At 38.8% G+C, this 14811-nt stretch overlaps 1 protein-coding gene across 2 annotated transcripts; it reads right to left on the bottom strand.

Moving 5' to 3' along the window:
* Positions 1 to 370: 370 nt before the first annotated feature.
* On the bottom strand, positions 371 to 14423 carry LOC110856721 (laminin subunit beta-1). 2 transcript variants are annotated; one of them, XM_035857294.1, is made up of 30 exons: positions 13983 to 14423; positions 10736 to 11205; positions 10578 to 10649; positions 9397 to 9936; positions 8983 to 9101; positions 8157 to 8456; positions 7957 to 8085; positions 7145 to 7529; positions 6887 to 7075; positions 6645 to 6824; positions 6339 to 6555; positions 6157 to 6262; positions 5922 to 6083; positions 5740 to 5857; positions 5552 to 5670; positions 5141 to 5474; positions 4675 to 5070; positions 4374 to 4598; positions 4107 to 4306; positions 3942 to 4038; positions 3694 to 3885; positions 3445 to 3625; positions 3148 to 3332; positions 2655 to 3070; positions 2393 to 2581; positions 2159 to 2322; positions 1930 to 2071; positions 1678 to 1865; positions 1460 to 1602; positions 371 to 1393 (listed from the first exon to the last, which is right to left on the bottom strand). In XM_035857294.1, the coding sequence occupies exons 2-30, from the start codon at positions 10806 to 10808 to the stop codon at positions 1254 to 1256; spliced, it is 5901 nt and encodes a 1966-aa protein (XP_035713187.1). In that variant the 5' UTR covers positions 10809 to 11205; positions 13983 to 14423; the 3' UTR covers positions 371 to 1253. The 2 variants fall into 2 exon arrangements, with proteins under 2 accessions (XP_035713187.1, XP_021960938.1); XM_022105246.2 differs by lacking the exon at positions 9397 to 9936 and having other exon boundaries at positions 13983 to 14414.
* Between the last annotated feature and the right edge of the window lie 388 nt (positions 14424 to 14811).

Genomic DNA, 14811 nt, shown 5'->3' with positions numbered 1-14811 from the left:
AATACATAATCACGAATGACTAATTATTTATTAGCTAATTATAATTAGCATCTACCCCAACTACTATAGTTTTACCTAATTTATAATTATATAATGACACGCTTATCAAATAAAAAACCTTTTTTCTCCTTGGCCCCTATTGTTATTCAGGTCGCTATTTATCAATGTGCCCTTATCTTAACCAACCCGGCGAGTTGTCCTGATTTACAAGAACAAAACAGCAAATTTTTGGCGAATCTCTTATTAATCATGTTGATGTACTCCATGAAAATCTCATGAAAATGAAAATAGTCAACAGATATCAGAAATCTAGTTCTGGTCCAACTGTTTTCAATCCTTCATGAAATGATGTAAAAAAACAAGATTCATAATTTTGTCTAATTCAAAATTTCCAACATTTATTCATTCATTTCCGTCGTAAATGCATAAAAGTAAATAACATTTGTATCATCATAAAATACACAGCGTATTAACAAATTTCATAAAATACATACATAACCTTAAATTAAACTGAATACATTTGTAACATAATAATTAATCAACTTGTTATCATTTCATTTCATACCCTTTTTCTTCGGCATTACTTAATTTGCATGCACATTTTTAAGTACAAATCATCAAATTCTTTCTGCACCGTATCCAAAATATTGAACTGATTTATTTTTCTACATACATATTTATCCCATCCACAATTAAGCATAAGTACATACTTATGACTATTTAAAGAGAAAACATAATAAAGCAGTAAAAATTAACAATTTTGTCACATGAATGGCAGTGATTTCTGAATGATTGTCAAATACATAAGTTAGCTATATAATTATAATAATTGGCTTTTGATTTTTATCTCAGTAAAAAATCTGGTATTATTATTTCAGACTATTTAATTGGCATGGCACGTGTGGAAGAGTAAGTATTAGAGAGTTTAATAACTCAAAAATTAATTATTATGGCAGTTTAACAGCTTTTTTGTTACATACATAAGCATAAAAACTACATACGTTCCGACTCAAAATGTGTCTGTATATTTATCATATATCGAATTTTTTTAAAACTTGAATATCAATTGAGTTGGTTGGTATAAATTATGAGGATTTTTAGCGAGCTGCATACAATTAATTTACCTAATTAATTCTTAGTGTATACATACATTTTCTCATCTGGTGACATTTATATCATGACTATTATGTAAATATTAGCTGGTAGTGGTAAAGGTTAAAAAACTTGAGATAGATTAAAATGGAGCTATAATCTTACGAGTTGCATGTTCTGTGATATTCTTCGATTTGCCGAATTGCTCGTAAATGTTCTTCCATTTGTCTGGATAAGGAATCTATTTCTCTCGCTAAATCATCCGATCTTCTCTCATGTTCAATATATTCTCTCTCCATTTCTGAAAATAATTCAGGTTTTTGTTAAGCGTCAAGTATTTTGATTCCATATTTCATTAAACGAATACCTTGAAGTTCTTTCAATTTGTCGCTGACATTATTGGCTAAACGGTTTGCTCTGTTTTGCAAACCATCTTTTTGTTCAGCACCTGCAAACAGGGCAAGCTTCGCCTGCAAAGTTTTCTTGACTCGATCATATTCTGATTTCAATCTGCATTAATTAGAACAGTTAAACAATTTTGATATTGTGGATTTTGTAATAATTTGTATTTCTTAATTCTCTCACGTGGCAGCATTTTCTTGCACAACGGTGGCATTTTGTAATGCTGACTCGGACTCATTCTTGGCTTGGTCACGGCGTCGCTCATTTTGTAAATTTTTCCTCTGCAATTCTTCTAATCGTCGTTTTAATTGTTCAATTTCCATGAGTGATTCGGATGCTGTTTTATCCGCGGCGGTGGTCTCACTTCCAATCTGTAATTTCAAAGGAGATTTAATGATTTTACGATCAGAAATCATTTTAATAATCTTCAAGTACCTGTTTCAAATCCGTGTCGGCTGCAGTGATATGACCGCGAGCCTCGTCAATCGCTGCTTCAGCACTTTTCTGCGCGTCCTTGGTCTTTTTAAGTTCATCTCGGACGTGGATGGCTTCCTGAAGAACTTTGTTAGCTTCCCCTCTAAGAAGAGCAGAGAATTATTTATTTATTTTTCGTCGCAATATTTATTATCATTCTAAACTCCTCGTAAAGAAAAATAAATCTTACGCCGCCTTATCTGCATGATTTTTTAAAGTTTCAGCCGTTCTTAAATCTCCGTGAGTTAATCTGATAATTTCATCAATGTCGGTTAAACTGTTGATACTTTCCTGAATACCAGCCGCTAATTCGTCTATCTGTTCCGGTTTTAGGCTAATGTTTTGTGCTAGAACCTGTACATGAACAAATGTTAAATTATTTAGGAAGTAGCTAAAATGTAATTAAATAATTGATTTTACTCACATCGCTGGCCAAAGTACGAATTTCTTCCGGTGTGTTGGCCAAAATATCCAGAAACTTTTTAATCTCATCCTCCATATCTTCTAAACTAGTTTTGGCCTTTTCTGAGACATTTTTAGCTTTGGAAACTTCATTGAAAACAGTCTGGGCCAAGTCCTTAGCTTCATCCACATCCAGTTTTGTTTGAGTTACCTAAAGGATTATTTTATTTTCGTGTAAGTACAATTCCCGCAAAAGAATAACGCATTCATTAACTGCTTTATACCGTTCTCAACAAATCTTCCGCATCCGCATCTTTCCTTTTGAGCTCGGTGAACGCATCTTGTGCATACTTGAGAGCATTGTCTGCATTCGTCACGGCCCCTTCGCACGACAATCCACCACATTTTCCACACCCAGCCCCTCCACAATGAGAGTCACAAGGGTCACCGGCACGGTCGCAGACGAGCGTGTTCAAGGCGGGGAAGGCGGTCGTAATGTTGGCCATGTTTCCATCCAATTTCTTCAACGTGTCGGCAACCTCTTCTTGCGTACGGTTCATTTGTGGTCCGATTTGATTTAAAAGTGCTTCAATTCGACGTCGTTGTCGTTCCGAGTCACTGAGCGCTTTTTGTACATCGTTGGCACGACGGACGGCATCATCTGAGCGGCGTTTGGCGTCTCGTGTGATGTTCAGGGCTCCTAAAAATGGTTAATTATTACAGTTATTTCTATGTAGTTGAATGAATTTGAAGGTAATTAACTAGAATTATTTATACCCTCAACATTAGCTTCTTGTAAATTGATGGAGGTATTTCTCAACGAATCTGCAGATGACTGGAGAGCGTCAACCTTTCTTTCCAAAGCATCCAGAGACACGTTTGTGGAGAGGATTCGTTGCGAAATGTTGGTCAGCAAGGCTTCAACCTCGTCCAGTTCGACTGACGTGTTTCCAAAGACGGCCCTAGAGAAGAATCAGTCGATATTATTTACTCGTCAATTAATAATTTATTTTTAACCAGAAATTTCTCAACCATACACAATAAACTGTTCGAATTAAAAACAAATACACCTACTTCTTTTCGGAAATCATGGATCCTAACGTGTCCAAATCGGTACTGCTAATACTCGAGCTTTCCAAGAGTCGTTTCACCTCGTCCACTCTGTTCTTCATCGAATCAAACTCTTTAGTATACGCTCCCGTTGCACCTTGCTGTTTTATTTGGGAGGCTGCATCGACAACTTTGGTGGTTTGAGCTGTGGAAATGGAGGATAAAATTTATAAATCACAGGTTTAGGTTTTGTTTATATATATTCGATCGAACTTTTCAAATTCCCAATAATTCTGTCCCAATTTTCGAAACATTCTCCACACGGGGAACAACTGGGAGCGGATCCGATATAACCACGAGCACATTCGTCACACTTCGCACCACCGATGCCGGGATGGCAAACGCAACTTCCGTTGACACGGTCGCACTGAGAGGTCGATGATCCCCACTCGTTACATTGACAAGCTGTGGACATATCATTAAATTAGTTTCAATACATAATTATTCATTAGCATACTTACGATAACATTCCACGTTGGGATTTCCCCAATAATCGGCTTGACATTGGTCGCACTTTCTTCCACCAAATCCTGGTTTGCACTCGCATTGTCCGTGGTACTGGAATTTTACATTAATTTAAAAACATGCAATTTCCAGACGTATTAGTCATGTATTTTCATCCTTACCAAGTTACACTGCGAACTCCGTGATCCGATTGGGTCACAATCACACGGTTCGCAACCCTCTCCACTCGCTATTTTCCAGTGATTGTCCTCGCACTGGTCGCATGACACTCCGATGACGTTAGGCAGACAGGGACATTGTCCAGTACTTCGGTCACAGGGCCAAGATGTAGCATTCGTGCCCAGAATGTCGCACACGCAACCTGATAGACATAATTTTGTGTGATAATCAAAGTAATTAATTGTGAGTATATAAGCTTTTGCACATACTTCTACACATTTGGTTGACAGCATCCCCATAAAATCCAGCCTTGCACGATTCACATGTAAATCCCTCCGTGTTGAAGAGACATTGGATACATTCTCCCGTTTTCAAGTCACAATTTCCAGGTCGAGCAATATCAATATTGTTGTTACAACTGCACGGTCGACACTGCCCACCGGGGACGTCTGGGTTTCCAAAGTAGTTGTCGGCACAGGCGTCACAACGAGGACCTAAATACATTTGCATAAACAGTTAAATTTAACTTCTTGTCTTGCAATTTCGCATAATTTAACGTCACAAATTTACCCTGATAGCCTTCCTGACACTCGCAAATCACATCGTTCGTCAACCTATCGAGAGCACACCGAGAAGCGAACGAGTGTCCACTGTCCATCGTCCCAGGACATGGACAAGCCCGACACGGGATGTCAATCCCAAGCCGTGGGTCACCATAATGTCCTTCAACACATCGGTCGCAAGTCGTTCCAGTCGTATTATCCCGACAACTGGTGCAAGTTCCCGTCTCAGATTCGCAAGTGTCAGCATGTCCGTTGCAATTACATTGTTGGCAGTTGGGGAAATTCCAGTAGCCGGGTTGACACTGGCCGCACTGGACGCCGTAAGCGTTCGGAATACATCTACATTGACCGGATTGAATGTCGCAAAAGTTGTCCAAAGATCCGATAGGGTTGCATTCACAGGCTGGAAGTAAAAGTAGTAGGAAATATAATTTTATGCAAAATAGGATTCCATTTATTAATAGAATACATACGTTTACACCCTTCCGGACCAAATCCATACGTTCCTGCGGCACACTTATCGCACGTTCTTCCTACCACGTTCAATTTGCAGGAGCACTGTCCCCCGAGCGAGTCGCAGATGGCGGAGGTAGATCCCGTAGGATCGCAACTGCACTCGAAAGCACCGTCGTACACGGCATACCCGACGCTGTAGAGGAGTCGTTTGCATTCTTCGGGAACCGGGTATCTCGAAGCACTCGCAAAGGAAGAGCCGCATCGATAACTATCAAACAACTGGCGTCGGTAGTCGTTCATTTGGGTGCCCATGAAAAATGGGAGCTTGTCAGTTTTCGGCATGAGGACGATCTAATTTGAAACAAATTTATGCTCATTTAAGGAATTTGATTTCTAATATTTTTTCTATTTTTTAATTATGAAATTACCGAATCTATCAAAATTGAAGTTTGAGGTTTCTCACTGGAAGGTGTGAAATCGAGACGAATTTTGTAATGTTTATTTGCTTCGAGGCAGAGCGGAACGTACATGAGGGCCTCTCTGGCATCTGTGATTACATTCGGGTAAAGTAAGTTACTTGATCACACATTGTGCTTTATGAAAAAGTCCGAGTTACCCGAATTTAAGGACACTCTTGTCGGCCCGGTTTGATACTGCGCTCCAAAACAAGGTCCTTCTTGGTCTAATTCGTCTTGTGGGAGGACAAGCACGTTGACATCTTGCCAGCCTGGTTGCTACACATGTACAACGAAAAGTATTTACAATCTGCATATATAATGTCCATCTCTTTTCACTAACCTGTGGCTCGTAACGAATGACAAGATCGTATTCCATCGTCGTGGTCAAATCGGTGACATCAAACTCGATGAATGAGTCTTCATTGGCACGCACAAATCCAGGTCCACTCCACGTCGAGTCACGTCCATCACGGTAAGGTTCACGGATCACGATGGGAGAGTTCTGAAATTCAATTTATGCCAAAATTACGAAAAAAATAAAGAATTATGATTTCCCATTTTATTGTTTTCTTTACGGGCGTTCTTGCTGTTTCAGCTTCATAAACTTTAAAATCCAAATGTCCAGCAAAATATCCTTGCTCTGGTTGACTGCAATTTCTTCCAGCAACGTGAGGTCGGCAACTGGAAAATAAATTTGTTAACTATGACGATCCACAGGTAATGGTACAAAATAAGTGCTTAAAATAACACCCCATACCGACACTGGCCGGATATAACGTCACAGAAATTATCGTATGCTCCTCCAATGTCACAATCGCACGGTTTGCATCCATCCCTCTCGTCCGAAAGTCCCCAGTATTCGGGTAAGCACTGGTTGCAGTCTCGCCCAGTTACGTACCGTTTGCACGTACATTCTCCCGTGACCATGTTGCATCCTTGGTTCCCCACAGTTCCGAGGAGATTGCATGTACAAGCTGGTAAATAAATAGTGTCCAAAATTTTCAGGTTTTGTACAATTAGAAATATTACGTCGATTAACTAATAAAAAATCATGTTAATTTACATTCGCATCCTACAATACTCTCCTCCGTAAGGTTCCAAAAGCCAGGTTGGCATTGGTCACATCGACGCCCAACAACGTGCTCCTTGCAGTGACAATTTCCTGCCGTTAAACCGTTTTCCGTGTCGGATCGAGAGTCACAAATCCCAGTGTCCAGCGAGCCTCGGTCATCACAGTCGCACGCTGAATAATTTCATAATTTAGACAAGGTTTACTTTCTACGAACTAATTTCATAATTTCTTACGAATGCAGGCGTCTTCATCATCAATTTTGCGATCCGATGCCAAATAGAAGAACGTTTTGCACTGGTCACACTTATGCCCGACCGTGTTGTGTTGACAATTGTCACAAACACCGCCACTAACTCGACCAGAAGCTTCAAAAACGGCGTTATCAAAGTGGCAACTTGCCGCATGGTTGTTACAGTTGCATCCTAACAAACACATTACAAATCAGATTAATCCCAATTTTCTTTCCAAATTAATACACATTTTTCGCCAACTTTTGCAAGCGTTCGTCTCCTTCCCGATGGCCGGCTTCCAGGGTAAATCCCAATAGAAATCTTCACACTTTTCGCAATTTAACCCTTTCGTGTTGTGCGTACACTCACACCGACCGTGCACCATGTCCGTGCGGTCTTCCACCCCTTCGAGGGGGAGGCAGCGGGAGGCGTGCCCATAGCATGAACAGGACCCTCGGACGATGATGTCGTAAATGGCATAGTAATATTTCTCCTGGATGTCTGTCCTTTTATCGAGAAGATCGTCGCCCAAGGTGTGCAATCGAGTCAGGTTAATTCGCAAGTTGGTCATTTTTAAAAGATTTTGAATTTCCGGAGCGTATGGATCCTTAATATCGGCGACGCGTTGTAGGACACGGTAAATTATCTGAAATTGGACAAATAAAAATTCGCAATTTCTTCTTCACAATGGAGGTCTCTCAGTGTATGTTATTAGATTTTGATCAAATCAATTGGTGTCGATCGATCACAAACTTCATTCATATAAAATTTGCAAATGATAATATCTGCCAATGCCCAAATTTGGCAAAGATATTTACACCAGAAGAGGAGAAAATGTGCAGTAAATTTGGAACGTGTTAATTTTGGGGCGCGTTTTCTCCTCTTTGGATGCAAATATCTCTGCCAAACCTGAGCATTCGAAGGTAGTGTCCTTCGCGAATGTCACGTAATTTAAATTTGCGATAGATTGACACTAATTGGCCAAAATCTGTAAGCATACGCTAGGAAACCTCCATTGTTAGTTGGACCTAGAAAATTTTACATAAATCTAAATCTTTAAATTTGTCACGAACCTCTCCCTCCGTCGATGGAGCCACAGCAGAGTATCTCGATTCACAGATAACATCAGTAATATTATTTTGCGGTGCTTTGCTAACACCGGGAAAGGAATCGTCGCAGTCATATGCAAAATAGCGATAAACCTGGAGAAGAAAACCAGGATTAAAATCAAATTCATGCAAAAAACTGGCTGTCCCACAATTTCACTACTCACCCTCCAAGTTTTACCCTCATCGAATGACCTTTCAATCAACATGGCCGCAGGTCGGAACGTTTTGAAGGTGATGATCAAATGAGTGAAGTGGAATTCTGCTTCCAAGGCGAGTTCGATGGAGACGTTTTCGACCCCGTTTTCCGACTGCCACCACGACCTTTGCTGCGTTCCTGGGGCGAAACGGTGAACGACATGTTCCACGCGATGGTTCAGGATGGGATTTCGTACCGTGTGATTCCTCGAGTCGCAGCGGAAGCACTTTTTCTTGTCTTCTAAATGTGATACAATACAGTAGCGTTCCTGTTCAAGATACAAACAAGTAATTAATTGTTAAATGTTACCCCAAAATTTTAGAAGCATTCATTTTCTGTCACAGAAGTACAGATAAAAGAATGTTCTTAAAAACCCGAAATATGCTAAATAGATATCTAATTAAATCACGATAACATTTCAAAAACACATTTTAGTAGATTCAAATGCTTATTCAATAAAATTTTGTGTAGTTCAAAGAGATAAGATAACAACATCTCGATACGATCTCATTCCTTTAAGTACTATCAAAATCGCCAAAGTATACACCAACCAACAATTATACATACATGTGCCAAAGCCTTGAAATATGTAAATTGTGTTAAATAATACTTTTCGACTGTGTGACCGGAAGTAGGATTCTAATTTTAGATTGATTGATTAAGTTCTTATTAAGGGTGTCGATCAAGCATCAGTTTAAGTACTGGACACTTTTTCAGCCTTGGACACCAGAAGCAAAATACACTCGAACAGAAATTTATAAATTTTGTAATCATTTACATAAGTACATACATACCTCTCTTCTAAGGCCGCATGTCGACGTGGCAGTAAGTCTTTTCTCCCTCCCGATAAGGAGATTTCCCGTCGCAGGGTAGCAAGATCCTTGATCGCAGGGATTCGATCTTTGCCCATAACCTTCACATTTTGAGACAAAGTTTAGTAAAAGCATTCACTTCATAAAAACGTTCTTAGTCAATGTCGCATGCAATTATTGCATGGAATTTTTGTCAGCCAAACACATTATCATCACACATTATGATAAGCTTGCTTGCAAAGCAGACAAATATGTATGAAAACATCAAAATAAAAGTCCAAAATTTGTATTTAAAAAACAAAAATCCCAAAATTAACACAAAACGAAAATTTCTTAACTAACAAAAATTATGAAATGGAAACCCTTGGTCATCATTCATTCATCCTCCGGACATACCTTTCCCCTCGCCAGTTTTGAACAATCCGTACAATTTATTCGTGACATGGGTGAGTGGGTGGACATTATCTTCGCCTCGATCCCCATCCGTCTCCCCGTCGAAATAGGTCACATTCTTAAACTCGGAGGACACATTTTTCCCCCCGGGGTAAGAAAAGGTCTCGTTGAGGACGGAAATCTTGTGCACGCCGATGGGACCTGAATCCTCTCCGGGTGTCGTTCGATGAAATGATATCTTCGTTTCGGTCTTAATCGTGCGGTTCGAATGCTTCTCGTGGTGACGGGTTCTATTGATTTGGTACCGTTTTTCAGAATATGTTCTCGAGTAGCCACCAACGCTAACTTTCCGTCTGGAGGGGTGGGCTCCTTTCCGACGTTCGCCACCACCACCACCACCACGACCTGGGCGAAGAGCTAGCGTTTCTGGGGGCGACGACGTGAAATTTTGAGCAGTGGCGTTAACAACCGGACTACTTGTGGATGTGGTCATATTCTTGTTGTTATTGTTCTTCACGGGTGAGAATGATTTGGCTCGGCCTGCTTCAGGAAGAGGAGGGGGACGAATTTGATCAATTTTAGAATTATGTATGTATTCCTTCACCTTGGTCTTTGATAAGAAATTGTTATACCGTTCCTTCCACCCACCAAAACCGTACCCATCCACCCCAAACTTTTATACAGCCCCGATCCAATATTTTGTAACGGTTAGTTCTAAAGGTCAAGTTTTTATCGACCCTTGGTAAGAAGCAAGATTATAAAATTGTCCATTTCCACATTTTTTAATGGCACTAATGTGTTCACTAATTCGTGTTTGCTTTTGTACATTTTCACACCCACCAGGTTTTTGTTAATGATTGATTATTTCACCCCCACCATTTCCCACGTATACCTTAACTTAATTAACTACCCCTTCAACTACAGTGTTACAATTATTCGACGACTTATTTAATTAGAATACCGATAACCGTACATGATTTAAATAATTTTATAATGTTTTGTACAATGTTTTGTGTTTATATGTTATTATATAAATAAACTACGCTATATTCACCATACTACTTAATTAGTCTTCCATTAAACGTATGCATGTATAACCAAATATATCGTACAGCAAATTGTGAAGCATTTTTGCACATGCAAAAAACAAACTGAATTAAAAATAAAAAGCTCGTTGACGTTACCTCTTTGTGGTGGGCGTCTGTACCCGTTAAACTCGTGTGACTGCGGTTCTTGCCCGCTCACAAATATAAAACCTGTTGATTTAATAGTAAAAAAACACATTTATACATTTTCCTCCCTCTTTCACATTTTTTTACGAAAAATTAAATCAAACACTGACCTAAAGTTAGAATAATAAATATGGAATAAGTAGTTTGATTCCTGTAGAAGTGGGAGGAGGAGGACAACGCCATGATTTCTGCGGTGGGGGCGGCAGAAGTCCACCTTATTTTGAAACGTCTCGTAAAACAGTAATGTTCAAAAGTATGAAGTACACTGATTTTTAGGAAACGTTGAACTGTCCAAAATATGTATTCACTACAAAAAATAATGAAATATCGGTCTGATCATTATTATTGGCCGACACCACCACACTTCACGCACAAATAAATGTAAAACACATGTCGGATCCGTTTCCACAATACACCAAATTATGCACAAGTTGATTATTATTTATTTCTGATGGTGAACTTTAATTGTCAGACGGAGTGCTGACATCCATCCCTCCATGAATTAATAATTAACAAACTTGGAAAGAGGAAATGTAATAATAATCCAATCCCGAGACTGCTTGTCCATCAGTCAAGCCATCTAAATAAATAAAAAAAATACACAAATCTGTTCAATTTAATTGCCATCATCTTCACCATAAATCATTATCGCATTATTAGAAATTGAACACAAATTTGCCAATAATCGGGTCGGTGGTGTGCAAAAATGTTGCAAGTTTTTCGAAAATGTGGAATAACTTGTCAACAAAAATCAGTGCCAAGTTTTGTTTTGTTTACTAGTTTAATTCTTATCTTTTGATTTTATTCACTGCACCGTTAGGCGCTTTTTTTTGGGGTTTTTTATTTATTTTTCCTATTTTTTTTTTATTTTTTTTTATTTTGCGGTATGTTTTTTTTAATTTTTTAAATTTTTTTTACTGTTTTGTAGGAGTGCTTGCCTATCCATTGGAATGAAATTCCACCTCCCCTTTGAGGCAAGCGAACCCAAACATGACCAATCTTTTCAGTCATTCTTACCTCCCAGGTTATCAATTTGAGCCGAACGTTTGATATCATAGTGTTCAGCAAGCTGCAGTGGAACAGTTAGTGCATCAATTTTTTCCATAGGTTCGGAAACTGTGTAGATTTTGAGTGATTTTCACCCGAAAGCGAACTGACCATTACCAATCAATCACAAGTCGCTAAATCTTGACCAGCTCTTTCTCCCCGTCTTTCTCCACTCCGTCCGAAAAATGCAAGAGTTGCAAATGAGAAGGGTATGCAAATTTGTGAAAAATTAATTACGACACTAATTTCGAACCTGTGTGGAAAATCGATGCATTAACTTTTTCACGGCAAATTTCTGAACCCTATGATAAGAACAGTTCGGCTCAAATTGATCACCGGGTGGGAGAAAATTAGTGCAAAGTTAGAATTTGTTAGTGTAGTTTGGTATCGCGCAGGATAGCTTGAAGTCCATGCAAAAGTAGTCAGGTCCCCTTCTTCATTAGGTCAAAATAATGAAGAAGGATAAATAAAATCAAAAGATAATAATTACAAAATTTGGGAAGGTTTGCACGGAAGTTGTTCCGCGACAATTTTGCACATACTTTTTTAACTTGCAACATTGAGCTTTCTGCATGTGCATTACTTTCGTGCGAATCTGTCTGCAAAAAATTCGCCACCACATCTTTTCTAGCCAGCTTTCATCACATTTCAAACCTCATAAGAAAGATCCTCTATTCTTAATTAAAGTTAAAAATATCACGGTAATTTCATTTCCAGTCAAAATTTTACAAACCAACAACTCTCTCTCATGAATAATGTGAGACGAGATAACTACATATGAAATATATAATTAATCAAAGAAAAGCGACCACTTCATTCACAAGTCATTCATTTCCACTATTATACATAACAGGGTACAGTATGTATGTATTTATGTATGTATGCACATATTTATTAATGGAGACTACTTAATATACTTTCAAGTCTGTTCTGTATAATATCGTATGTACTATTTATACATACATAAAAGAACATCTCTCTCATCAAAAAACTTGAGCCAAACGAAACCATTAATAAGCAAAATCAGAAACCATACTCTCTAACTCTTTCTCTCTTCCGTTATATCCGTTCAGTGGCCGCGGAAGGATAGATGGACAATGTCCCCACGGTCGGCATCATCTGCCCATCTTATATAAACCCGGCCCTCCCCTATCTATCCTACATGTTAATGTCCCCACAGCTTCCGCGGCCACTGTATCCAATCCATAATATTGGATCATCGAATCAAATTCCTCTCCTAATTTTATACATGACCAGTTCTTATTTTTATACGTATACATGCTTATTTTTATATGAAATTGATGCCATTAACCAAAACCAACCAACCAACCAACCAACCACACGGTCAATACCATCTCCTTATTACTTTACTGACTTGTACTAATAATTACTCTTTTAAGCAATAAGTAAGTAGACGACGACGATGATGATGTCCTGCTCTGCACAAAATACACATATACGAGAATAAGAGACGATAAGATAACACTTTTCTTGACTCCTTTCATTTTCATTCAATGAATCTCGAGACGTGGGTTCTTTCTTTCTTTACATAAAAGTTTTCAACTGAACTGGACCAACTTCACAAAAAAAAGTTGTTATTCGTCGTCGCCCCAAAAAGTGGGTGTGGATCGAACATTGTTATGAAACATTGTTCCGTCGCGAATAAGAAAAAAGCTTTCGAAATGACTTCAACAAATATTCGCACGTAATAACTTTTAGGCGAGAATAATGCAATCATTCCTTGTTTATGAACATCTCTAATGGGTGTTTTACATAGAAATGTCCATAATTATATAGTGAGAGAAATATTCATAATGAGAACGGCAGGTTTAAATGCGAAGTCACGTTTTGTTTTGCAACAACTGTGTATTATTATTGGGTGGAGATGGAGTAAATAGGACCCTTGCAACAACATTTATTTGTAAAAACGATGTCCAAAATATACAACTACAACTAACTAATTGTCCTCAACGGACGGCGTGCATTGTTCCTCTGGCCGGTCCTTACATACAACTTATGAATGATGTAAATTCGTATGTACATTACCAATGTCTCCGTTATGCCATTTTGCACCTCTTACATACACACATAGATCCACAATCTCGCTTATTTGCACATTGTCACCACCAGGGAATAAATCTTGCTCGCACCGGCCCATAAGCGGTGCGAGCAAGCTATGGGATAGTGCGAGCAAGATTTATTCCCTGGTCACCACCGTGTAAAAATTTGCGACAATGTGCAAATATACATCGGCACGTCTCACAATCAAATCAATCAAAGCCATAGGATACATACATATCCTTTACCAACCTGTTGTTCTTTCCAATCTTTCTCCTTCCGCACAGAAAAAAAAAACTATCCACAAATCCCCAACTTTTCCACCCCCTTCACAAATTCACTCCACAAATTCACTTCACTTTCAAAAATACACCCCCATTATTACACAAAATTCTTAAAATTTGCCGTCCCGTGACCAGTTGACCACCACCCGATCGAACACTATCGCTTTTGGAGCGTTTCCTGGACAAAAAAAGCCAAGAATTTGTCTTGAGAGCGGTGTGAAGAATGTTCTCCAGAAGAAGATCAACTTTTTTTTAGCCTGGTCTGGTCTGGTAAAGAACCACTGTTCAACCACCCTCGTAAACGTGTTATACTCTTTGCATGCATGTAATATAACGTAATGTAAAAAGAAGAAGTGCAGTATGCAACATGGAGTACATGTAAAAGTTTGTGTTAAACGATGATCTCTTCCACTTTACTTTCTGTGTAGGAGTTAGTGAGAGTGAAGACGGGATAGGATTCAGTTTCTGAGAGAGGAAACAGAACTTATAAGAAGAAGATGTGATCCCTTATTTATTTATTTCGTCGTCTTCTTGGCCACTACACTTATATTACAGAAACTTAAAGTAAGTAAGTAAGACTGGACTATAGCGTTGTTGCATCGGTCGATGGTACTTTTACAGTTTATGGACTCTTCTCCACCATTGCGAGGATTTCTTCTACGACGGACGGACATCGAGATATCGACAAATGCCCAAACAACAGAGAGACTCTCATTCATAGAAGAAGAACAAACATGTAAAACCATTCCCTCACGAAGAACTGATTCGAACCCTGAGTAGTTTTTTTTCAAAATCTT

The sequence above is a fragment of the Folsomia candida genome, unplaced genomic scaffold, assembly GCF_002217175.1.
Source record: "Folsomia candida strain VU population unplaced genomic scaffold, ASM221717v1 Fcan01_Sc017, whole genome shotgun sequence".
Taxonomy (NCBI): Eukaryota; Metazoa; Arthropoda; class Collembola; order Entomobryomorpha; family Isotomidae; genus Folsomia; species Folsomia candida.
This window is presented reverse-complemented; position numbering and strand designations above follow the sequence as displayed.

What these genes read in the sequence shown, in the direction of transcription:
- LOC110856721 (XM_035857294.1), bottom strand. Translation starts at nt 10,808, where the DNA reads ATGGCGTTGTCCTCCTCCTCCCACTTCTACAGGAATCAAACTACTTAT. An exon ending in CTCCATCGACGGAGGGAGAG is followed by an intron (nt 7,530 to 7,956) that starts GTTCGTGACAAA and finishes GTCCAATTTCAG; the next exon opens with ATAATTTACCGTGTCCTACA. An exon ending in TGTCAACCAAATGTGTAGAA is followed by an intron (nt 4,307 to 4,373) that starts GTATGTGCAAAA and finishes TATGTCTATCAG; the next exon opens with GTTGCGTGTGCGACATTCTG.